This window comes from Sebastes fasciatus, chromosome 23 (assembly GCF_043250625.1).
Source record: "Sebastes fasciatus isolate fSebFas1 chromosome 23, fSebFas1.pri, whole genome shotgun sequence".
NCBI classification, from domain to species: domain Eukaryota; kingdom Metazoa; phylum Chordata; class Actinopteri; order Perciformes; family Sebastidae; genus Sebastes; species Sebastes fasciatus.
The window spans coordinates 890,342-917,997 of NC_133817.1; the positions used below are offsets into that span (position 1 = coordinate 890,342).

At 44.1% G+C, this 27,656-nt stretch overlaps 1 protein-coding gene across 1 annotated transcript in view; it reads right to left on the reverse strand.

Moving 5' to 3' along the window:
* Positions 1–27,656, reverse strand: part of tmem178bb (transmembrane protein 178Bb) — an 82,720-nt gene that overhangs the window by 20,852 nt on the left and 34,212 nt on the right. The window contains exon 3 of the mRNA XM_074625621.1: positions 20,953–21,066. Coding sequence (XP_074481722.1) covers positions 20,953–21,066 — 114 coding nt within the window. The remainder of the gene's footprint in view (positions 1–20,952; positions 21,067–27,656) is intronic.

Consider the following 27,656-nt stretch of genomic DNA (forward strand, 5'->3'; position numbering starts at 1 on the left):
GCAAACATTGTCAAAAACAGATGGTACCTTCCACAAATCATGTAAATCATGTAGGTTTTGCTTCTAATGAACAGTCCTCCAAACAAGATGTGTAGTTTCTCTTTAAAAGCAACCCTTATTAGCATATTGCTGCCCCTATCGGCAGGGAGAAGCAAGTAATCATTGTTGTCCAAACATCATATTCATCATCTTCTTATTGAATTACCTTTAAGTCTCAGACAATACGCATGACTAGTGCTCCTGATAATGATCAGTTCAGCAGATTTGTATGCATCCTTTTCCTCCAAACAAACTGAGGTGTATAATCTTAAACTGATGTGTCCTACTTTAGAAGAAAATGAGGCATTTAATGCCAATTTTCTGGCTGTGTTTACTGTGTTTTGTGAGCTTCTGCTTCGACTGTGGACTCCGGTCCTGCAGCACGCCCACGCAGACGCTCCGAGCATAAAGGAGAGGACAGATGATGTGACGGATTGCAATGTTTAGCCTATCACTTGATCATAAATACGCAGCTTTGTGCTGTACAGTCAGTGTGGGGGGGTGGAGGAGGATGTTGTCTGTCCCAGAGAGGAGCTGCTGAATGGAGACGGAGCAGGACGGATGGGGTGGGGGGGTGTCTCTGTGAGGTGTAGCCTGGCAGTTGCTTTGAAGTCTGTGAAGTGCTGCAGCAGACAACCATGAGATGGGACTTTCAGTTTCCAATTACTCACGGCTCGGTGCAAATACGAGGAAACTAAATTCACTCAGCCGGCAAGTTATTTCAGTCCCACGCTGCAAATAAGAAGTCACTTTTCTGTGCATGTCGTATTATGGCATGTTACGAAACATGTGTTGTATGTCAGATTTAGCATGTTGTCTTTCCATGTGCTTTGTGCCATGATTATCTAAATGCTGTTTCAGAGGCGTTGCAGCAAAAAGAAGATGTTAGTCAAAGCTCGGCTCTGCTTCGGGCCCCGGCAGCCAGAGGGTACCCTCTAAAAACACTGATGTAATGTAATGTATGCTTCTCGCATCCCTTTTTAGACATTTAGCCTGCTGACAAATAACCTTAAAACATATTGACCCCTAGAAAAACATGAAGACCTCCAAGTCTGAAGAGGGAAGGCAATATGGAAACAACAATCATGGTCCCATTTAGAGTCAGATAGACCATAAAGCAGGGGATGCTTTAGGGCGGGGCTAACTTATGATTGACAGGTCGCTACCACGGCGTTGTCCGTGTTTTCATCTGACATCTTTAACCCTTTCACAGTGTGTTTTCAGTTCATCAAAGTTTATTGTAACATTTTGTTCGCCCTAAAAATGTTTTATTCAGCGTTCGCTTGTACTTTGCTCCACCCTCTCGTGTCACACACGATGGCGACGGCCAAAGTGCCAAACTCAAGACTTCAAAGCCGTAGTCCACAAACCAATAGTAACTCTTCTTCTTACATACAGTCTATGAGGCCGACACATGCGGACTACACAGACTTTAAAGCCTCGGCCACACTGGGAACGTCTGCAGCGCGTGGCGGCTGCATTACCCGTTGGTTTTTATTTCAGAAATAATGCAGTTGAATTTGTCTTTATTTTGGATCGACAACGTTTATTTTAAAAGATTCTCGGGAGTGTTCAGAGACGGCGAGTCGCGTCGGACGCCTGTGATTTGCGTAAAGTAGATTAGACCTCAACTTTATGCAAATGAGGAACGGCCGTCCTGACGCTCCGTCACTCGAATCGCGCCGTCACGTACGGTACATATTGCTGAAGAGATCTGTCCGTCCTTGTGTGAAGCGTCACAGATGAACTGCTCTGATCACTCTGTGTTCTCCATCCTGTGTCTGAGTGGTAGAGACTAAGAGGATCTGGAGCCGTGCAGCACAGTGCACGTATACTGTAACTTGGCAGCAGCAGCAGAGCTGTTGATACGCTGTACTGTATATCTACACATACTGTCTGAAGAGACAAGCAACATGAGCCACGGCTGGCTCTGCTCCAGACCTCCTATACTGCAGCTAATGCTAACAGACACCTGCGCTGTATATTCTACCGTATAGTGTTCTTTAACCATTAATTATCGAGGAAGAGTCAACTGAGCTACACCTCGCCTCACTGTGCCACATATTCACACTCTACAGCAGGAGACGGAGCATGCAGGTCAAAATGATATCTAGACACCCTGATTATAACTGGGCAACATTTGGTTTTTAGACGTCAACGCCCTTATCGTCAATCTAGCTAGGAAAGCCATCCATCCTCTGAATGCTCTAGGTCTCTAGTTTGATCCATCCATCCTCTGAATGCTCTAGGTCTCTAGTCTGATCCATCCATCCTCTGAATGCTCTAGGTCTCTAGTCTGATCCATCCATCCTCTGAATGCTCTAGGTCTCTAGTTTGATCCATCCATCCTCTGAATGCTCTAGGTCTCTAGTTTGATCCATCCATCCTCTGAATGCTCTAGGTCTCTAGTCTGATCCATCCATCCTCTGAATGCTCTAGGTCTCTAGTCTGATCCATCCATCCTCTGAATGCTCTAGGTCTCTAGTTTGATCCATCCATCCTCTGAATGCTCTAGGTCTCTAGTCTGATCCATCCATCCTCTGAATGCTCTAGGTCTCTAGTCTGATCCATCCATCCTCTGAATGTTCTATGTCTCTAGTCTGATCCATCCATCCTCTGAATGCTCTAGGTCTCTAGTCTGATCCATCCATCCTCTGAATGTTCTATGTCTCTAGTCTGATCCATCCATCCTCTGAATGCTCTAGGTCTATTCAACGTCTTTCATGACATTTTAGACTGAACCCACTACAGCCTCTTAAAGACAGTAATGTCGGTTGAGATGTCCGACGATTCTGCGGGTCTCAGAGGTTCAGATATATCATACATATTTGTATTTTTTTAGTTTTAGTTTAGTATATTTATTCATATTTTTGTTGTAATTTTCTTCTTTTTTCGATTTTTGCAATACTTGTTTTTATTTTTAATTTCCCTTTTCTCCTATTATGTTTATGTTATGCACCAACACACCAACAACACATGCAAAGAAATCCCTTCTAAGGTCAAGTTTTAAAAGTATACACAGTTGAGTTTTGATATACATAAACAGCTCCAACAGCTCTATGGAAGTAAAACTCTTCATTCCCATTGACTGATGTTAAGGAAAAGAGAGTTCTGTGTGAGCGGGTGAGGTTATCACAGAGTAAGGGTGCCTTTTACAGACAAATCCTCTCACCCAAAGCTCTGCCACATTGATCCATTGGGCTACCGTGACTCATGCACTTGACTGTGTGTGCTGGAGATGTGGCACAGTTCTTCCACCATCCTTTTCCGAGGGAAGTAGCGAGGCTATTTTCAGCAGCTGAAGCAGAAGCTCACATGCAGAAAAGGATTACGTACACGGACCGATATAGAGCAGCAAAGAGTGGATTAACACAAGCATTATATTCTAAATGCACCACCTAAGACACACTGCAAGAATTCTATGAAATTAAATTTTTTTTTAAATTCAAATCCCGTCTTTTTTTAATCAGTTCTGTTCATATTATTTCAGTTTGTACTTGTGTACCATTCTCGCTCTTTACACAGTTTCCAGTTTCATCAGCTGTATTCCAGATGCAGTTAACGTATATACAATAATCTATATTGGAATTGTATGATGGAGGAGATGAACGATAACAAAAAAGGTTGTGTATTGATTCTGGCAAAATCAATACATGTCCTGAAATCTAACCACTGAAATAAATAACGTGATATTATAATTCACAAAATGACGGAGCTCTTGATGCAAACCTGGAGTTTACTCTCCAGCTAAATGTAAACGATTGTTTTCAATCTACAACCACTCTTGCAATGAAATAAACCCAATAGAGTAACGCTCAGTTGAGAGAAGCAAAGAAATGCATTTATATACTAAATGTATTTGCCAAATATGTTTTGCAGGCAGTGTAATAGATGTAAATGACATGTGCAAAGAGACCACGAAGATGCACCATGTCTGTTGAGCACCAGCTCCAACCACAATAAGCAGAGTAGCAATGCAAAGCAGAACACACAGGTGTAAATACAAGGCGCCTTAAAGCTGCTTCACACCAAGCACAGACTTTCGTCCGAAAAATTTGCCACGTAAATTTAGAAAGACTGATGTTGTGGGTTCATATGAAGGCTCGGACGGACCTCAATTTCCTTTCATTTCATTTATTCAAAACATATGTTTGACCAAAGACGGTCCAGCATCTTTGGTCACAGCTAGCTTGCTACCAACGTTTTATCAATTTGGTTTCTCAACATCCAATATTGTACGACACCACAACGACTACCTCAACAACCAAATAAAGGAGATCGCCCAAACGTTATATATTGGTCACGGAACGGGGCTCGCCACAACAACAGCTAGTATTAAAGGTCCCATATCATGCTCGTTTTCAGGTTCATACTTGTATTCTGGGTTTCTACTAGAACATGTTTACATACTTTAATGTTCAGAAAAAAAACTTTTTCCTCATACTGTCTGTCTGAATATACCTGTACTCTGTTTGAAACGCTCCGTTTTAGTGAATTGCAACGGAATTGCGTTGCTAGGCAACAGCTTGGGTCCATGTTTACTTCCTGTCAGCTGATGTTATTTACATCCACTGCAACAGGAAATAAACTGGGACACATTTAGAATGTTTATGTTTAAAACCGTGAAATGGTCTAAATATTGTAGATTTGTGACATCACAAATGGACAGAAATCCTTAACGGCTTGTTTCAAACGCAGCTCGGCCCAAAGACTGGAAACTTGGATAATAGTTGTCATGCAGAAAATGTGCATGCATATTTTTTTTTTTCTGTTTCCGCATTTTCACATCTCACTGGTGAGAAACAGCTTTTAATCAGATGTCATTATCCAGATACAGGTGACATGTTAATACCACGTGGTACGGAGGCCAACCTGCTGTGTGTTGGGTGGTTCTATACATTTGAGAAGTTTCTTTAGTTCTCAAATCATCACTTCCTGTTTCCTCCACGATGAATCCATCAGAGCTTCACAGCAGACAGTTATCACCGCCCCCACCACCACCACCGGAGCGCCACACTGCAGAAAAGCAAGCTCCATAATCCACAGCTGTTTTAAAGGATGCGGTTGCTGCTGGCAACCAGACCTTTTCTTCCCTGTGATAGGTCTGACGTCAGCCTCCTGACCTCATCATCTGTATCATCCGGGTCCAGAGAAGGACGTCGTTCTGCCAGATGTGGAGGAGCTTTATGATGTTTCCATATGATAACAGTGCTGAGCGTAAAGAATCCCAACTGCCACTTAAATCCCCCCAATCACAGCCCCGCTGTCTCTGAGGATAATTATAGTTTTTTTTAAGCATTAGCATGTCCAAATTTTGTTTCTTTCACATTTCCCATGAATATTAATGAGCCACAACTCAGCATCCAGCCTTTCAACGGGGCTCCAGTCTCTCATTTCCTCTTTCAGTCGTCAGTCCTCAGAGCCAGAGAGGAAAGCAAACCTTTACACACGACCTGCCAGAGCTGATTTACAACGGCGACACATTCATCTCCATCACCAGTGTGTTAGTGATATATATCACGCAGTGATATGATGACGGTGATCATCAGGCAATCAACAATATATACGCTTCGACCTCCAAGTCATCATAACCTTTATTTAACTAGGAAGTCACATTGAGATTAAAACCTCTTTTACAAGTGAGACCGAGCCAAGACAGGGTCAGATAGCAGCGTCCAACACAGAACAAGACAACACTGACTCACGACAGCAACAATAGGTACGACAAAGTACACATGACATCATCAGACAGAGCGTTAACAGGGCAGCATGGTGCAGCTTGCAGTGACCACTTCAGGCTTGTTTTACCAGCTTCTGTACTGATAGAAGGAACTTTGAACTGAAGCCTTTTATGTGACCTTAGATCATAACTGTTTTGGAGAATTACAAACTTCTGGCTTCAGTAAGCCGGAAGTGTGCCAGAGACGATCTTACAGACTAAGATGTACCAGTGTTGTAACCCCCGCAGAGTGATGGAGGATCATCCTACCATGCTGTATAAGGTACAATGATTAGACATACCTCAGGGCTGAGTGATACAGGGGGTCAAGTTTAGACGGAGGTGGACGGTGAGGCAAACCTGTAAATACTATCCACCAAAATCAATCTGAGTCAAGAAAAGGCCGGCAACGAAGCGTTTTCTTGATGCTGTGGAAGAAGAGGACTTTAGCCTGAACAGAAAACCCAGCGTGAATTGTAATTTCTTTGCTAGATGGTCAATATGGCATTTCAAATTTAGACTTTTATCCATCCAAATTCCCAAGTATTTGTAATTGTCAACAGACTGAACAGAGACACCATCAAGAGTGTTAATAGAAATCATTTTAAAATGTCCTCAAGCCAGACGCTCAGCCCCAAAGTGCTCCCAATGAGCCGGCCGTGTGTGTGCATATGCTTCGCTTACATTGTCGGGTTGGGCAGTTTAGTCAACCAACTCCTGAATACCTGCATTGTCAATTCCTCCTCTTCTATAGAAGGTTCTGTCAGTCAGAACCACAGACTGAACGAGACGGCGTTGAACAACCTGAGGAAACAGGAGAGCAGGGGACAGGAAAGATGTGTCCACCCTCTGGAAGACAAACGTGCAGCGGGGACGTCTCTTTGTTCATGCTAATGATGAAACAGAGATCTCTGTTTGTGTGACCTGCTGTGACCTTCCAGAGAAAGGTTGTTTGTCTCCTGACTGTAATCTGCAGGGAAAGACATTATGTCCTGAGTGCACAACACCTGCTGGCACGCACGCAATCCGACATTCACACCCACTTCACGCCGTGATTGGCCAGCTGTGTGGTGGAGGTGAGAAAGGAGCCACGGTTGGAACTTCCTACTCTCGCCCCGTGGCTCTTCTCCCGTGTACAGTCGAGTGTCATCTCGTCTCAGAAAGGTTGATTGTTATCCAACATATGAGCACTTCAATGCTGCAGCTGCTGGCTCATTTAAACTGGTTCATAGTTGATATTGGGCAGCGTGATGCAGTAACAATGCATCATATTTTAAATGCAAGATTGTCTCTAAATACATTATTTGAGTTCAGCCTGGTCTCCTCAAAATTACATTCCCATACAACTAAACTAAATTGTCACTAACGCTGCGAGGGGAACGTATTCTCTTGTTTGTTTTTGACAAATGCCTGACCAAAAGTCAGCTTTGACTTATTTTAAGTTTGTTAAACATTTAACGGTATACTATATAAGTGCAGGTCCATTTACAATTCATTTTAAGCCAGATGTTTTACTAAATATAACCAAGTAGTTTTGTTGTATTGACTGTAATCAGGGAGGAAACACATTTCCCTCAAAACGTAATTGAGATGCAGTTTAGTTGTATGAGAATGTACATTTAAGGAGAAAGGGTTGTTTAGTTAATGTACTAAATTAGTGTAATATGTTAGTGATAGACTTTCAACTGCATTGCCACACAATAATAACGCTCAATATCGCATGGACGTTTAGATTCTGTCCATCTCACACCGGCTGGTCCAGCACCACCTCTGCATGTCATATTAATGTCCAGGACTTGTTTAATATCTGGACATAACACAATTATTTTAAGCCAAACCATGATCTTTTGCTGAACCTAACCAAGTAGTTTGGAGTGAGACCGTGTTGCATTGGAAGGTCATGACATGCTCTTACCACTTCTAAACCCCAGAACAGGGTCAAAGTTTAGACTTCTGGTCAGAACCGCTTCTAAATGAAAATGACCCACCACAACAGAGCAGGTCTCCTTTCACCAAGGTCAGTGTCAATTAGGGATGCACCGATACCAGTATCGGGTCCGATACTGTGCTCACGTACTCATACTCGCAAAACGACACCGATACAAGACCGCGGTGGTTGTCCTGCTGGACGGAGACAGTTCACAGCTCCTCCCTCAGGACGAGGAGCTTCATATGGATGAGCAGTGATGAATCACCGGGCCTGTGGCCACCGCGGTCACATGGCTGGACACAACTGATTTCCTCTAATCTGGAGGAAGTGTAATGAGGTGCGTCCAGGACTGCCAGCTATGTGTTTCTGTGTTTCCGCTCTGTTAATGAAGCGTAATTGTTCTTCCCATCAATCACTCACACTAACAAGAGGGAGTGAATCCATACCAGTGTCTGCTGCTGCATCCATACGCCTTCAGATCCGCCCTATAGTGTGTGTGAGACGGTGCGATCGTGTGTGAGTGTGTTTGTGAGTAATGCTCGTCACGCCAATCAGCAGCCCCTTCACCATGTCTAAATATGGAAACAAACTGATTTCTCCGCTAATTATTATCACCATAATTGCCTGCTGCTTTGCATAATTCCTTTAACTTGACATCAGGAGAACATGCAGGAAACTTTTTGGAGCTGGAACAGCCGTCCCCGTCGGTACGAGGAGACGTGATGAAGCTATCCTGAGGACGCTGGCTAGAAACAGATGTAGAGAAGCAGCAGGATGTGTCCCACAGACATGTGATACAGGAAGCTCAGTGACTCTTGTACCTCATAAATAATTGCATGTGTTGACCTTTCTCTCGTCACGTCTGAACATACAGTACATTGCTTGCAAATGCAAGTTTTTCTGCAGACTGACACATCGGCCGGGCTGATTCATCCCAGATACAGCTCACATGGAGTTCAGGGGATTATGTCAGGTGAGAAGGAACTAGAAATACAGAAACGACAACAGCAGCTTTTCTGGCTATGGGAGGTATATGCTTTTGAATACCGTTCAGATAGCTAGGTGGTACGAGCACACAGAAACACAACTGTACAATAATCTACTGAGAACACAGAGACACATTTAGAACTGCAATCTGCTCAAAACACTGTTTGTCTTCCTCTCTCTCTCTCTCTCTCTCTCTCTCTTCGTGTGCACGTCAAAAAATCCTCCTGTTTGCCGTCTAACCCAGAGATCAATATCAATCTCATCTCGGTGTTTCCAGTATGGACGGACCAGATGTCGGGGAAGTGCTTAGCTTAGCTTAGCTCAAAGGCTGAAGGCAGAGGAAACTGCTAGCCTCCGTCAAAAAGTGCAACAATATGCCGAGCAGATAATGTGAAAGCTGTGATGATCATTCGATCTGCCTCACATCAAAGTGATGCCCCCGAGGCAGGACATTAGAAGATGTTTAGGTCCGACCATCTCCACCTCAAACACACACACACACACACACACACACACACACACACACACACACACGCACACACTGGGTAACACTGAGGATGGAGCACACACACATGAATAATCATAATGTATAGAGGGCTCCTGTGTTAAATGTGGATTCAGTGGGTTTGATGAACTGAAAGGGAGCGTCAGGGTGACGTCAGGCTCTTTAATTATCACCTCAGTGCTCGTAAGGATCCTTCAGATGTGACATGTATAGAGGAAGATGAGCTGGTCTCCACCCACAGCTCTGTGCAGATATCACGGTTACGGATGCTAAGCTGCCACCAATGAGACATGTCTCTCTTCCACACCGCTGCATTTGCATAGTAACAGTGCAAATGTCAGTGTCGGGTGTTGCATGGGCCCAAAGCGCTATATCTCTCTCTCTCTCTCTCTCTCTCTCTCTCTCTCTCTCTCTCTACACTTTTTCTCTCTAAACCTGAAAAAAAAAATCTCCGGAGTAAACAACTCTGGTGATTTCATAAAAAAAACATCACAACAAAATCACAAATTTGATTGTTTCTCTGTTTATTCGTTCTTTGTAGATTTGAGCCAATCGAGCCTCTTGGTGCTCAAAGCAGAAGCTAAAATATGATATGATGTGTGACGTACAGATCTGTGCTACTTCTGCAAACGTTGCTAACAGTACCAAGATACCTAATAAGACTGGACACAACAAATTGGGGATCACTTGGTTAATGAGGGATTGGTTGTCTGTCTCTATGTGTCCGCCCGGTGAGAGTCTGGTGACCTGTCCACCACTTTTAGAATCCATCTCTTTAAAGGCCGTTTTAAATCTCCTCTTCAGCAGCCCTGAACACCAAACTTTCTATATTCTGCAGGTTTCTCCATGAGGCTGTTTTCATTTATCATTCATAGTCTGATTTATACAACATTTTATTCCTTAAAAACATGAAAATCGATTTTTTTATTTTTATGGCTGCAGTATTTTCTGATTTAAAGTTTTAAAGAGGCAAATTTGTGATTTGTGATTTTAGGCTATACAAATAAAATTGAGTTGACTTGAACTGATTTAGTGATAAAAAGAGATATCTAACCCCCCCTCTGTAAAAACCTTTGACTCTAATACGTCAACAAAATGGCTTTATCCAATGTTCAGATTTCTGTTCTGGAAATGTTTGCAAATTAGCAGATATTTAACGAGGTAAACGTGAGCATGGCTCACATCCTGTACCCGCTTAGACCGGGAACATCCCACAAGAGCTGTGGTTCTGGAGATGCTCTGACCCGGGCGTCTAGCCAGCACTATCTGGCCCTCGTCAGAGTCGCTCACATCCTGATGGTACGTGTCCACCGGGGCGTTTTTTATCGCGAGGGGACGTGACGCTTCCCAGCATTGGACGCTTGGTGTGCTGTCCCTAGAAACAAGGCACTCAGCTCCTGATTGGACGAACGCTTTCCTGCCGTTGGCTGCTGCTCCCAGCTTTCAAACCGGAACCAGTCTGGAGGCTCGTTTGGAAACTTTCTTCTCTTATTTCACGTAAATAGTTCACTGAGATGTTTCTGAAAACATTTGAGGCGAGAAATAACCCATGTTGCTGAATCTGTCTTTATTTTAGATCAACAACGTTTATTTTAAAAGATCCTCGGGAGTTTGGAGAGGCGGCGAGTCGCGTCGGACGCCCGTGATTTACATAAAGTAGACTAGCCCTTAACTTTATGCAAATGAGGAGCGGGCGTCTTGACGCCTAGTCTCTCGAATCGCGACGCCACGCTACCAGAATGCATTGCGCAGCTGCTTACATAGACAATGAATGGGAAGCGTGGAAAGCACGGAGGCTGTGAACACGGACCGTTACGCTGGCCCATTTTTTCTGCTTCCAAAACAGAGTTCAAATTCCCTGTTTTTCACTTCACCTGTCAGTGGTCTGAATGTTGTGCCTGGTCAGTGTATTTCACTGCGTTACCTTTGAGCTCTTTGCTTGCTGGAGACCTCCCAGTGGTCCGGTTTACCTTCCTGCTGTACAGACAGTGTTTGTGCTGTTTGGGGGTGTTAAAGAGGCTGAGATGTGGTGGAGGGTGGAGGGTGGAGGGTGGAGGTTCTACCTTATCAGTTTAACAGAATGAAAGCAGCTGCAAAGCTTTTAAATAGCAGTGAATCGATGCTCCTCGATGAGTTTAATCCCCGTCATCTTCTGCTCGCTGCGTAATCTAGCGACCGCAGCAGCAGCAGCCACATCCGCGTGATGAGACCGAGTGGGAGTGGCTGCCTGCTGAACAATTAGCCTCAGCCACAACCTTTAGCTGCTACCTTGGATTAAACACTGTCACTCATTCACAGCTTTCCACAGCTCACATTTTGTGCTTCCTTTTGAAGTAACAAAATCCCTAAGCCTCAGTCTGAGAACCCCTCCCTCCATCCCGTCCTCTCTTAAAGCCAGCGTGTGCATCCTCGCTGCTGTCTGCATCTGTGACAGACAATGGGGGTGGGGGGCGGGGTATATTGTGTACTCTCTGCTGTTGCTTTGATGTTCAGCAGTAAGAGAGAAAAAGGGGGTTTTGGTTTTGCTGCGAGTCACAGCAGCTTCTCTGACTGACAGAAACAAATGAGTATCATGTTCATCACGGAGTCTTTGAAGCGGTGTCAATGTCACCCCACTGTTTCCTCAAATCTATGTAACGGGAGCTGGAGGAATCGTCAGGCCTGCCTGAGCTCAATTTCACACACTTCATGAAAGTCGAGACTAGGTTGTCATTCTTACTTAATCCATACAAGGCCCCGAGGCAGTGTGGGCGGATTTGGTCCAGGACATCTCTGAAGTTGAACAGCAAACTATTAAAGTCTGCCTGCTGACCAAACAGCCTAAAAAGGGGCTGAGTTGAAGTGGGGTTACTCATCCGTAAAAAGCACTAGTTGGTCTTCCACTTCCAGCACAGACATGTCTCAGAACGGCTGCACATGTTAAGCCGGTCTTTGTTTTTGTGCCAGATGTTGAAAAGGTGTAAATGCATCTGTCTCTCTGTGACACACACAGAGAGACACTCCCTGTGTGGAAACCGCCTCAAGGTCTGTCCTCTGTGATACTGGCAGCTGAAGTTATGCTGACATTAACATAATCATATTGGTCTGGAGATGAACACGCTGAATGTAACGCATTGGAGAGGAGTTGTTGGATCAAAGCTGACTGAAGAGAAGACCTGCTAGAAGGTCCTCACTGCTCTGAACACATTGCAGTTATTTAAATAACTCACCCACAGAATAAAAAGAACGCCCTCTGTTTGTATCAGAGGAGATCAGCCGCTGTACGTCTTGCTGTGAATTAATCATTGCATCGACAAAAATGACTTTGCAAAGGTGACTTAGCTGTCCTGCACTTATTCAGGTTATTTCACGACTAACACTACGGCTGTGATCTGAACCCATTCCTAGACTACACAATAGTTCACTCTCAGACTAGTCAACATAGGTTTCTATGAAACACCGGACGGGAGATGGAGGGGGAGAAGATCGAAGATGTACTTTTGCGAGATCTTGCAAACACTTCAGTCGGTCAGTAAAGCCAGTGAACCAGTCGGTCAGTCGGTCGATGTAAAACAACCACAACAACGGGTTACAGAACTTTATTTTGAGATTAGCCTCAAATATAAAGACAAAACAGATTCAAACTACAAGCAGCGATGAACGAGTCCTCGCACCTTCACGCACGTTGGGGTTACCGGCGGGACGCTGGTCGACGCAGCCGTACATTTCAGTGACCATCGGACCCCTGGCCACGTCCGAGCACAAGATTGTGCAAAGTTTTGCTTGTTTTTAAGCAACTTCCTGTTTCATGATGTCTGGCATCACGGAGGTCTTACCGTTTTCATGACCACATTTTAGTTGGATCTGGTTGACCTGCTAGCACGCCAAAGTTTAGCGACTGTAACTTCCTGTTGCCACCAGGTGGCGCTATGATTATGATTCAAACGTTTTGCAAGAGAACACAAAAGTTTTTATCTTTTCCTTTTCCATGCTTATATATCTTTTTCTCCCACATGTCCCCTTAGGGCCTCCGTAGTTTTCAAATACCTACTGTATGAATCATTATCATTTTGCATCATCACTAACAGTCGTAGAGCCACAGGACTGACTTACACACAGGTCACATGTGACGCACTGCATTGTGGGATTAGTATTTTTGAGGGAACTATTTGACGCTCAGTTGGTGAGCTGTGAAGACATTTTAGGTTTTAGGTGCATAAACTAAATCCTCCCCATTTGGTGATGTATTTATTTATATATTTAACTCGAAACATCTTTGACACCTGTTGACTACAAAATGAATATCAATTACTGGTAATTTATTGATCGTTGCAGTTCGGCTCATCACTGAATATTGCTTGTGAACTTGTAACAGAGGTTGGATCATTCAGAGCTGGTCAGGAATCAGCTTCATGGAGCTGTCTGAAGTCTGCGTGTGTGTTAGATCTGATCCACGGTCAGTATCTGCAGTCAGAACCTGAAGTCTGCGTGTGTGTTAGATCTGATCCACGGTCAGTGTCTGCAGTCAGAACCAGGACTCATTAGACGCTGACCGTCCCCGGAGACTCTCCAGTTCAAGGCCTACATGTAACTTCTTATTAGTGGGTCATTCAGTGCTGTGATTTAATCCGGCACTTGTTATTGATCGGGTAGTGAGTGCAGATGCTCAGCGGACGGGGGGGGCTTTGTTTATTCATCCTTTTGCTATTTCTTTTTTCCTTGTTTTCATCCCACATCGGAGCGACAGGCCATCGGTTAGAGGAGTGGAGTTATCTCCCGCTGAGATGGTGTGTGGATAGGCCCGGTAATAAGGACATTAAACATCTCTGACTGGAGAGGGGTGACCTTCCCGCCGTAAATATGAGCTATGTGTTTTCCCGAGCTCGCTGCCGAGATAGTGAAGATGAAACACATCCCTCCTGTTCCTCTGCATATATGAGCCAAAAGCAAGAGCAGGAAACGGCACCAAACGTTTTCAGAGCATTTGCATACGAAGCAGCAGCTCTCTTATTCAGCCCAATAAATGTGATGTCTGTTGTCCTTGGCTGGAACTAAAGAGCCCATCCACGGGGGGATTATTCGGGGTCGATGATCTGCTGGCGGGAACTGTACGTCGGTCTACAGCTGAATATGCTGAGTGTAATGTCATAAACTGTCATAAACTGTCATAAACTGTCATAAACAGAGAGATGCAATTCACTGATTCACCAAATTTAGACTGGGAGAAGAAACACAGATCTGCTTTTGACTGCAGGAAGAAACCGGGACGTCTCAACACCAGACATCAACAGTGATTTATGTTTAACTGGAGGCTAAATATATATATATATATATATATACACAGAAGCAGGAGAACTACAAGAGGGCCAGTAAGCAGCCAAAGTAGCCATAAAGTATATAGAATATTAATTTCCAAATTTATTTCGAACATGTAAAATAAAATAAAAATAATAAAAAATAAAAAAAGAGAATGATCATACTAACAAGTGGACAGCCAGAAAAAAATATATATTTACATATAATGAAAAGCAAAATGATGCCTTGGGTTTATATATTCAAAAAGGAGTGAGAAGAAGTACAAATTTATTTAATCCCCTTCATTGATAATTAACCAGCTTCCTTATTGAGCTAGACATATACTCTAATTCATTTTCCTAAACTCGTCTAAATATAATAATTATTACCTTTTATCTCTGTCATAAAAAAATATAAATTAATTACTGATATAATTATCAAAATATAAATTCATTATCAGTCAAGAATACCAATTTATTACTTACATATTTATCTTAATCATATTGACTAGTTATCTGGGGGGAAATGACTGTGGCAACAAATAATATACAGGATTGAGTATTTCTTTAAATTGAAATATTATTTTTTGTACATGTTTAATGTGATTATAAATCTTCCGTTTATGTTCTCCAGTAACCATTTCATTAAATAAAAGACAAAATTTGGGAATAAACATTTTTTGGAATAAATCAAATCCCACTTGAGGTAATAATATTAATACATACGTGATATAATCCTCTGATATTTAGCCTCTAAAATAGAAACTTTTTCCCTCCACTGCTTGGCAGGACGGAGCTGCGAGGCGGTGGGAAGACGGAGGCAGCAGGAAACAGACAGCAGAGCAGTCCTCTGAGCAGAGAGGAGCTTTCTCCCAAAGCCTCGTCACCTGACAGTCGAGGACCAGTCAGACGGAGGCGCTGACAGTTTGAGGTCAAAGCGTGTTTCCACTCGGCTCAGCGGCCAGGCGACTGGAGAGCTACGACATGCCCAGAGGAACGGCTCATGAACGGCAGGTATCCTAAAAGTAGATAGATTCCCTCCAGATTCCCGTGACAGCACTCGTACCCACACTGATATAATCTAACAGTGTGACGGAGAGGAAGCCCTCCAGCTACTTAGTCTGTTTCCTACAGCTCCACGACTAACTGGACAATTAAAACCCAAACATACAGTTAGTGTGGCTCAAAGTAGAGAGTGTTCGTTACCTCTCCTTAACGCCCGACCAGCAGTGGGACCTAAAATGTAAAGTTTGCTCTGAGGAGTCGCTGGAGGAGAAACCCACCGGGTAATCACAGTCAAATTAAAAGCATTTACCCCCCTGAGGAACAGGGTTGTTTCCAGCAAATGTCATAATAATCTGCCAGTTAAATTAAAAGATACCTTGTGTACAAATTTGACATTTGAAAATGAGTTTGGAGAAAAATGGAAAGTATGGATTCATCCTCGTGGATTTCATGTTAATGTGCCTGTTCAGTTTAGACATTTCTACACAGGCTGGTCCGACTGTACGGAGCTCTACCCAGGAAAAGCAATGCACTGTCGTTTGTGTTTATCCCACAAAATCAATTTGTGTGTAATTAATGCAGTCGCGAACCAGGAAATATAAATAGCGGGGAACGCCGTACAGGGACGAGGTCGGAGTGGATGGGTGGGTCAACAAAATAACGGAACGGCGTTCATGTCCCGTCTGTGAAACCAGCAGTTGATTTATGTGTTACGTATCTTTCATGCTTCAGTATCGCCACTTCCAGAACAACGATCTCTTCCTGAGCCTGTCGAAGTAGTTTGGAAGTTGTTTCCTGTGAAGATGGAAGTTTATTTTGAAAAAGACTGTATGCATGTAACGAGCGGAAATTGACACGTGTTTTTTGTAAGATATCATACGAACCGTTGTATGAGAATACGTTGCAGTACAACCTTTGATTAGTTAGTGGTTTGTTGATCCGTGCCCGAGTCCACTTGAAAAGGTGGTCTGGAGTACGGTTCATGCGGACTCGGGTACGGGTCGCATCAGGTGTGAAAGCAAACCGTACCAAAACACGGAAGTGGACCGCAATCATAGAGATGACGGAAGGATAGTCATGTTGCTCAAAGGTACGTTTTGAACTGAGCTCTACAGAAGGTTAAAGAGTTCGTTCTGATCCTCTGTGAGTCAGGACAAGACACGACACATTTCACAACTAACTGGTCAGAAGTGTTTGAAGTATTTTGCTCTAGAAACAAAGTGGTGGACGGATGCAGTTTGACATAATAGCACCATCAAAGATTATTGATCATCGCCCAGCAGAGCCCAGCAGAGCGGCCCAGTAGTGCTTCAAGTGATTGCACCATACTGGAAATGTTGTTGGTTTGATTCCCGCAACACAACCACATTCCTCTGTCCATCAGCAACACAACCCACATTCCTCTGTCCAACAGCAACACAATCCACATTCCTCTGTCCAACAGCAACACAATCCACATTCCTCTGTCCAACAGCAACACAACCACATTCCTCTGTCCAACAGCAACACAAACCACATTCCTCTGTCCAACAGCAACACAACCCACATTCCTCTGTCCAACAGCAACACAACCCACATTCCTCTGTCCAACAGCAACACACATCCACATTCCTCTGTCCAACAGCAACACAAACCACATTCCTCTGTCCAACAGCAACACAACCCACATTCCTCTGTCCAACAGCAACACAACCACATTCCTCTGTCCATCAGCAACACAACCCACATTCCTCTGTCCAACAGCAACACAACCCACATTCCTCTGTCCAACAGCAACACAATCCACATTCCTCTGTCCAACAGCAACACACAACCACATTCCTCTGTCCAACAGCAACACAATCCACATTCCTCTGTCCAACAGCAACACAACCACATTCCTCTGTCCAACAGCAACACAATCCACATTCCTCTGTCCAACAGCAACACAACCCACATTCCTCTGTCCAACAGCAACACAACCCACATTCCTCTGTCCAACAGCAACACACAACCACATTCCTCTGTCCAACAGCAACACAACCCACATTCCTCTGTCCAACAGCAACACAACCCACATTCCTCTGTCCAACAGCAACACAACCCACATTCCTCTGTCCAACAGCAACACAATCCACATTCCTCTGTCCAACAGCAACACACATCCACATTCCTCTGTCCAACAGCAACACAACCCACATTCCTCTGTCCAACAGCAACACAAACCACATTCCTCTGTCCAACAGCAACACAAACCACATTCCTCTGTCCAACAGCAACACAATCCACATTCCTCTGTCCATCAGCAACACAACCCACATTCCTCTGTCCATCAGCAACACAACCACCCTCCTCTGTCCAACAGCAACACAACCCACATTCCTCTGTCCAACAGCAACACAATCCACATTCCTCTGTCCAACAGCAACACAATCCACATTCCTCTGTCCATCAGCAACACAACCACATTCCTCTGTCCAACAGCAACACACAACCACATTCCTCTGTCCAACAGCAACACAACCCACATTCCTCTGTCCAACAGCAACACAACCCACATTCCTCTGTCCAACAGCAACACAACCCACATTCCTCTGTCCAACAGCAACACACATCCACATTCCTCTGTCCAACAGCAACACACATCCACATTCCTCTGTCCAACAGCAACACACAACCACATTCCTCTGTCCAACAGCAACACAATCCACATTCCTCTGTCCAACAGCAACACAACCCACATTCCTCTGTCCAACAGCAACACAACCCACATTCCTCTGTCCAACAGCAACACAATCCACATTCCTCTGTCCAACAGCAACACACATCCACATTCCTCTGTCCAACAGCAACACAACCCACATTCCTCTGTCCAACAGCAACACAAACCACATTCCTCTGTCCAACAGCAACACAAACCACATTCCTCTGTCCAACAGCAACACAACCCACATTCCTCTGTCCAACAGCAACACAACCCACATTCCTCTGTCCAACAGCAACACAATCCACATTCCTCTGTCCAACAGCAACACACATCCACATTCCTCTGTCCAACAGCAACACAACCCACATTCCTCTGTCCAACAGCAACACAACCCACATTCCTCTGTCCAACAGCAACACACATCCACATTCCTCTGTCCAACAGCAACACAAACCACATTCCTCTGTCCAACAGCAACACAACCCACATTCCTCTGTCCAACAGCAACACAACCACATTCCTCTGTCCATCAGCAACACAACCCACATTCCTCTGTCCAACAGCAACACAACCCACATTCCTCTGTCCAACAGCAACACAATCCACATTCCTCTGTCCAACAGCAACACACAACCACATTCCTCTGTCCAACAGCAACACAATCCACATTCCTCTGTCCAACAGCAACACAACCACATTCCTCTGTCCAACAGCAACACAATCCACATTCCTCTGTCCAACAGCAACACAACCCACATTCCTCTGTCCAACAGCAACACAACCCACATTCCTCTGTCCAACAGCAACACACAACCACATTCCTCTGTCCAACAGCAACACAACCCACATTCCTCTGTCCAACAGCAACACAACCCACATTCCTCTGTCCAACAGCAACACAACCCACATTCCTCTGTCCAACAGCAACACAATCCACATTCCTCTGTCCAACAGCAACACACATCCACATTCCTCTGTCCAACAGCAACACAACCCACATTCCTCTGTCCAACAGCAACACAAACCACATTCCTCTGTCCAACAGCAACACAAACCACATTCCTCTGTCCAACAGCAACACAATCCACATTCCTCTGTCCATCAGCAACACAACCCACATTCCTCTGTCCAACAGCAACACAATCCACATTCCTCTGTCCAACAGCAACACACATCCACATTCCTCTGTCCAACAGCAACACAACCCACATTCCTCTGTCCAACAGCAACACAAACCACATTCCTCTGTCCAACAGCAACACAAACCACATTCCTCTGTCCAACAGCAACACAATCCACATTCCTCTGTCCATCAGCAACACAACCCACATTCCTCTGTCCAACAGCAACACAATCCACATTCCTCTGTCCAACAGCAACACAATCCACATTCCTCTGTCCATCAGCAACACAACCACATTCCTCTGTCCAACAGCAACACACAACCACATTCCTCTGTCCAACAGCAACACAACCCACATTCCTCTGTCCAACAGCAACACAACCCACATTCCTCTGTCCAACAGCAACACAACCCACATTCCTCTGTCCAACAGCAACACACATCCACATTCCTCTGTCCAACAGCAACACACATCCACATTCCTCTGTCCAACAGCAACACAATCCACATTCCTCTGTCCAACAGCAACACACAACCACATTCCTCTGTCCAACAGCAACACACAACCACATTCCTCTGTCCAACAGCAACACAATCCACATTCCTCTGTCCAACAGCAACACACAACCACATTCCTCTGTCCAACAGCAACACAACCCACATTCCTCTGTCCAACAGCAACACAACCCACATTCCTCTGTCCAACAGCAACACACAACCACATTCCTCTGTCCAACAGCAACACAACCCACATTCCTCTGTCCAACAGCAACACAATCCACATTCCTCTGTCCAACAGCAACACAACCACCCTCCTCTGTCCAACAGCAACACACAACCACATTCCTCTGTCCATCAGCAACACACATCCACATTCCTCTGTCCAACAGCAACACACATCCACATTCCTCTGTCCAACAGCAACACACAACCACATTCCTCTGTCCAACAGCAACACAACCCACATTCCTCTGTCCAACAGCAACACACATCCACATTCCTCTGTCCAACAGCAACACAACCCACATTCCTCTGTCCAACAGCAACACACATCCACATTCCTCTGTCCAACAGCAACACACATCCACCCTCCTCTGTCCAACAGCAACACACAACCACATTCCTCTGTCCAACAGTATAACAACACTGTCTGTACAACAACGCTGCGTGCAACAATGCTGCGTAAAAAGCATAAAGTCAACGTCTACTTTTGGTTTCATACGGGATATGAAGAGTGTTCTCCTGGGTGACAGTCCTGTGTTTGTTTGACCCTCTCCCACCCGCCCTTTGTGGACTTTCTCGCTCTCTATACTCGTTGTTATAACCTTGTAATTTACAATAACGGTTGCTATATAGATATACTACGTCAAATGCTCTGCGCGTCACTCTCCGTACTACATCGCCTGCTCTGACCGAATGCAAAAACATTCAACGTATCCGTGGTTTGCAGAAACGTACAATACCAACATGTTTCCCTGGAGACTGGGCTGTGAATATTAATACATTAACAGCTGACAGTGGAAGCTTAAGGGGGGAAAAAGTCAATTAAAGAGAGCATTGAATATCTCTCGGGCTAATGTTTCTTCTTCAGTTGTGTAAAAAACTTCTCAGAGAGTGAACTGTACTCAGCCCAAAGCATTTAAACGGCATGTCGTCACAACAGAAAGAACAGAAAGTGAACTTACGGAGAGAGTGCCACTCGTCCTGCCTTATTGTCTTGGTGATGTTGTAGGGGAGGCTTTTGGGTATCGTAGCCGAGGAGTAGTGATACTTGATGTAGGAGCATCTTGCAATTGAACCTGCAGAGAAAAAAAGAAAACAGATGTACTTCTCAACACTGACTCATGACGGGTCATTACATAAGATCCACACGGAGCAGGAATGAATGTTCAGATAACATTATTCCACAGTGGAGAGGCTATATCTGCAGTTATTAATTAAAGACCCAGACACGGGCAAATCACTCTTCTTTCCTAAAACAATAGCAGTCAGCTGTCGTATTGTGTCAACGCTGAAGAACGTACATTTCTATTACGTACACTGACTGACACAATGGCTGTCAGAGAAATGATGTTCTTCAGAAGTTATTAACGAATCAGTCAACGGAGCCGTTCAGGGTATAATTATACGTGTCTCTGAGAGTCCCCTGGCCTGGTGATGGTGTCTGTGTGGGCAATGTAGACCTGAGTCAGACTGACAGTCACAACCATGTATGAATTAATGGAGACACGCTGAGCTCTAGAAATACTGAACCACGATGGAAAAAGATCAGGATGCTTTCTAAGAGCCACAACATGTTGTTGAAGAAGACAGCGTTGGTTGTTGGTCAAACACTCACAACCACAAACCCTTTCCTGACGAGCAACCTCACTGTGTTAAAACATTTTGTCGGTAGTTTGCGATATTTGCCCTCGCTGTGATACTGTACGTTCATACGGAGACTGTAACATCATGGCTGGTGGAGGAAGAGCTGCTTCCTTCTGACACCGTTACTGCACGTCTGCTCTAATTATCTCTGCCGAGGCTTACTGAAAATTACATTATCAGAGTCCTGGGAGATTTGAACTGCACAAACAGAGACAACCAGGATAACACCTCCCCACCCCTCTCCTCTGTCCTGCAGCCATGCACACACACACACACACACACACACACACACACGCACACACACACACACACACACACTGGCATAAACAAGCAAACCCAGGAGACCACAACTGCTGACAATGGTAATTACCCATTCATGACTATCTCTTCATCAGCGGTGCAGTCGGCACCCCATCGCTCACACCGACAGACTCTTTGATGAAACCATGGTGCATAAGCTGGAGCTGTATATACTTCTATCTTCAAATACTACTATTGCTACAAATGATAAAATATAAAAATAATAATATAAAAAAGCTTAAATTATTTCAGCTACTTGTTTAAAAGTATGAGATATATAATTGGCTATTTACTGTTTTTTGTTGTCTGCTCTCGGGTTTTGCCTGACGAAATGGCAGAGGGAAAAAATCTATATTAACAGATGGAGGCTTGTAAATTATAGTATATAATACTATATATAGTATGTAATAGAGGTATGGTAGGATCATGGTAGGGATCCTTTATACTTCTGTAAAAGTGGTAATTTAAGAATACCAACATTTTCACTCTTAAAAACCGCCACTAATTTCTTTAATGCATTAACGCAACTTGAGATTCTTAGGTTTTAAAGCTAGAGTGAAGATGCTGGTATCATATGAAAGTAGACAACCTGATGAATCCATCGGTACCAACCATGTCATACCAGCATGTCATGAAGGAGGTTAAATAACGCTCCAAACTTACGCTACATTTTGGCGAGGAAAAAGTGACATTGTGTGGCCATTTTCAAAGGGGTCCCTTGACCTCTGACCTCCAGATGTGTGAATGTAAATGGGTTCTATGGGTACCCACGAGTCTCCCCTTTACAGACATGCCCACTTTAGAGGGTTTCTGGACAATATCTGTCATTGGTTTGTGTTGTTATTAGGTTTCCAATAATAACTATATACAAATATTTGCATAAAGCAGCATATTTGTCCACTCCCATGTTGATAAGAGGATTAAATACTGGACTAATCTCCTTTTAAGGTTCATTTTGAACAGATAAAAAATGTGTGATTAATCCCAGTTGAGTATTTTAATTGATTGACAGCCTTATTTAGAAACTAAAAGTCCTTATTCTGCAGCAGGTGGTGACCCTGCTCGAACATAACCAGAATGAAACGGTACCGGACGGCTGACTCCGGTTTTAAAATGTCATTCCGTTCATGTCTCCAGGAAGGTCTTTCTGTTCAGGAGTATAAAATCCAATAAATGTTTCCCCCCTCGTCCCTGGAGCCTGGCATCATAATGCAGCATTGATTAATCAATGGTGTTCATGTGTAATCCATGTAGTCGGTGAAGGCTCGCCCTGAGGCCTCCAGCAGACCCCTCCTGTCACCTCGGAGCTGCTTCCCCCTACGTAGTGTTTGAAGAATCTGACCTCTGGCTTTAGAAACACAGAGCTCTGCCGGTGTTGACGGCATGAACACATCAGCTAGAGGTGATCTGTCCTGCGCAGTACAGTCACGGAGCTGCTATTGATTTTCCTGCTGTTCTGGAAAGATTTCAAGTAGGCCAATAAAAGTGATGAGAGGCTCATCGGAGCATTCTGGCTGAACCAGAACGCAGCTCACCACTGCTTCTAATAAGCCCCCACTACATACTGCTCACATACAGATGTTAAAAGGAAGCCACCAGAGGACACAATCTACTGGAGAACTGATGTGCACTGACATTGTAGGTTTTTAAAAGGCTGTTCCTCTGCTGCAGTATGGACAGGACTGGATGTGTTGTTGAAGAAGTGGGAAGTGGGGGAATGAGGGCCCGTCCTGACGAGCGGTCAGAGTCCATTAAGTGAAGCGATTTTGAGCAGATGAAAGCTGAAAACAACCATTTCCTCCTGTCAGCGGCACAACAAGGGGTGTAAGAAGCTCTCTGGTATGTCTCTTATCCTCCGGAATAAAAAGAAAAGGAGAATGTTTGCCCCTCACGCTGCGGATCAAAGATACTCTGGCTTGTAAGAATCTAAAGTCCTAGGAATCCCCATCGGTCGTGAGCTCTATAGACTTGATCTATCATCATGATGCTGACACATTCAACACTGCTAGTTTCATTTCCCCCTCTGGACGTCTGTTGGACATCACATTTAGAAGTTGTCTTGTCTTTTGCTTTCTTTGCTAAAAGCTTTAATGCATTGACCAAACAAGTTTGAATGCTTAAAGTTGCAGTCAGTAACCTTCAGTAAATATGTCACGATATCATGACAGAAAGTTGGCTCTCATTTTACAGCTAAACACTAAAGTATGTTTCTGAGAACATCTGAGGAGAGAAAGAGGCATTACAGTAACAGAATATTGATTCATATTTGATCAGCTAGTTTGACAGTTTGATCGGAGTTTGTGAATGATTGACAGCTGCTGTAGGGACTGCTCGTCTTCGGACGCGGTGAAATCATGTAAATGTCATAAAGTGCTGCAGGAATGAGTCCTAAAACTCGTCAATGAGTTATCATTTTAGCACTTCCTGTTCCCTCGTCTGGAAGTCACTGGGTTTTTAGTTAGATGTCTGAAATCAGGTCTGTGGTTCAAACAAGCTGAAGAGATTTAAAAGTTTTGTTCTACGACATAAAATACATCAATAAATATTATATATATTATGTCTTCGCTAACAAACGACGACTAAACGTCATCACACCGACTCGTCCTCCTTCACAGCCTCGTTGTGTTTAATCGTGCTCATGTGAGTGTGGTGTTATTTGGTTTATAGCCCAACGTTAGCTTTTTACTTCTGGTGAATGTATTCACAATTCAAAAATCATAAAAGCTAGTGTTTATTAGTGGAGATTATTTTATGGAACAAAACATGTACGTGCTGTATCATAAACATGTGTTTGCCACAAAGCTTATTTTTCTGCAATAACCCAAAACCCAAAGGAACAATCCCGTTGGTTTTTAGTGGAGGGAACCAGTACAATGCTTTGGTTGGCCGACAAAAACCCGTCGTCCCGGGAGCTCTCTACTGGGAGCACAGGAGGACGAACTTTTTATAGATAAACAACCTTTTATCATTTTTGCTCAAGTTACCAACTGCAGCTTTAATAACAAAGTACGCTGTTTGCCAGTTGCCCATTCACACCGGAGCAAAGCCAACACAGCGCTGTGGACGGGGACGGCAGAGAAACCTATTTTAGCCACCTAAAAGAAAGACTCACCGAAAACATTTAACAGAAAGTGAAACTTGTCTGTGCTCTCTCTCTAAAGCCAGCAGGCTCAGATGACAAAAACAGAATAGATTCGTTTCACTTTCAGTTCAGTTTGCTGTCAGAATATATTCTAAATACAGCGTACTCTAAAAATGGATATACATTTTCTTTTCTAAACTATAGTTTTCTGCTGCCCCCGTCCACAGCGCTGTGTTGCTTTGCTCCGGTGCTCCTGTCGGTTTCTCGATGCTGGGGGGCACGCCGACCGTCATCTACTGGAAGTAATGCACCTACTATGGAGAAGTAAATCAGACAACCCCCACTTCAAAACACACAAACTATCCCTTTAATACAACATGAACAAACACTGCTACACAGTATTAACAAGTCATTCTGAGCCAGAAACGGTGACGTGAAGTCACCTTCATATATCTAGCTGCGGTGCTGTGGCGGTGGATGAGTAAGCATGAAGCTCGACGGTGGGCTGGAGACTCTTTCTGCCAGAATAAAGCTCACATCTGCCTCACTGCCACATGCAGTCCCTACGTAACAATGCCACCATGGAAAAGCGACAGTGCCGTAGTGCACCGTTGCAGAACTAATTAACCAAGCGTCTCTTTTATTTCCCCTGCAGAGCCATTGATGATGGGCCTGAAGTGACTTGTTGTTTCCCCCAAGACAGTTTTTAATAAAACAGAAGCACAAGTCACCAAACAGCCAGCTGAGTGAATACTACAGTCAGCTCTCTCTCTGAGGGGGGGGGGGAGCTGATGCTGGGCTCACATAGTGTGTCAGATAGCACACGTACATGTGTGTGCATTATGCTGAGAGGGAGATCTGTCAATAGCTTGTCTGACAAGAGACGACCTCAGATAGGCTGGGAGGAGACGTCTGTTTATTGATCAGCTCAACTAGCAGAACACCTGTTTTAAGTGGTAGTGGACGTGCACGTCTATCTAGCTCATCCTGTAAGTGCATCTCTGTCTTTCCCGCACTGTATTCAAAGTGTGAAACATGGGTTCACATGATGCACTGTGAACAGATACAGAAGCTTCTTCTTCTTCCACAGCACCTGCTGTTACATCAGTAAAGATTAAGGATTGTAATTTTAATAATTCAGTATTTCAACAAAATGTAAGCTCCACAGTTTTGGAGGAGCTCATGTCATATAATTCCGACTAGCGTTCACATCAACATCCAGCTCGTAACTATGACGAGGGAAATATATCCACATATTTACCCAGAAGATGATGAAGATGCTGTTGGTTTTACAGCAGTAACTAACACACCGTCGGCTGTGGAGTGAGGACAAAAGCACATCCTGTGAACTCTGCTGTTGGAGTGCATTTCCTAAAATGTATTCACGCCTGCAGGTAATCCAGTCTTCTCATTTAAATATCTATAAAGCGATAAGGCACCGCACAATGCTTGTTTTAAACGTTTAAAAAGCTGCCGTATAGTCTCCACCATTTCCAAATATTTACCCGTGGAGGAGCAATCGTGTATTCACTCCAAAACAAAGTCAACCGGTCCGGGTCACTGGAGACGTGAACTAAACATGAGTCAACAGCTTTCTGCAGCAGTGAACAGCCGCTGCTACGGCGGCAGTCCTGTGACTCAGTCCACACACACAGGAACATGTTGAGAGAGGAAGAAACAGCACAGGAGAACCATGAACATGTTGAGAGAGGAAGAAACAGCACAGGAGAACCATGAACATGTTGAGAGAGGAAGAAGGGAACCATGAAGGGAAGATCTGGGTTTTATACGGCCACATTTCACTGTGTAACCCAACTGGACACGTCTAAACCCTTCATCATATGTCCTCCTGTAAAGCTGTGTCTCTCCAGCCCCGTCTCATGCCCAGATACCACCATGCTCCTCCTCCACTCCTGATACCGATGCACGAGGAACCCTTTAGCGTCTGTATGAGACGCGCCAGGCTTTCAACTAACTCAACCAAGAGGGAGAACGTTAACGTAGGGAGGAGGTCGGATGGATGGATGGGTCAAACAAACACAACACTTTCTCCCAGGAGACAGCTGTTCATATCCCGTGTGAAACTAAAAGTCAATATGCACTTATTTTAAGTTATGTATGTTCCATTAAGTACTTAACTTAGTATGTAACTGAAGATACGTAACAAATAGACTTATTGTAACCCAAATCAAGGTCTTTTACTAAACCTAACCAAGTAGCTTAGTTTTGTTTGTGCACATGTACGTACACAGATAGGAAGAAACCAGTCCAAGGAGTGATTTATATATAAGAGCCAACCAATGTGAAAGTCTGCGGACATACAGAGATGTTCATTTAGCAGCCGTATACAGGGTACAGTGGTGAACCAGATCTCCACAGCCAGTGATAAAACATCAAGCACAATGGTAACCAGTATGCCAACAAGTCAAGTTTACAGAGCCCGTCCAAAATGTCATCACTTCATCATTTTATCCTCGTAGACATTTGTGTGAAATTGTCATAATTAGCACCTGAATTCTTGAGTTATTGCCAAAAAACGTGTTTTGTGAGGTCACAGTGACCTTTAAACACCAACATCTAAGCAGTTCATCCTTCAGTCCACGTGGACGTTGGAAGTCATTTGTAGAAATTCCCTCCTGA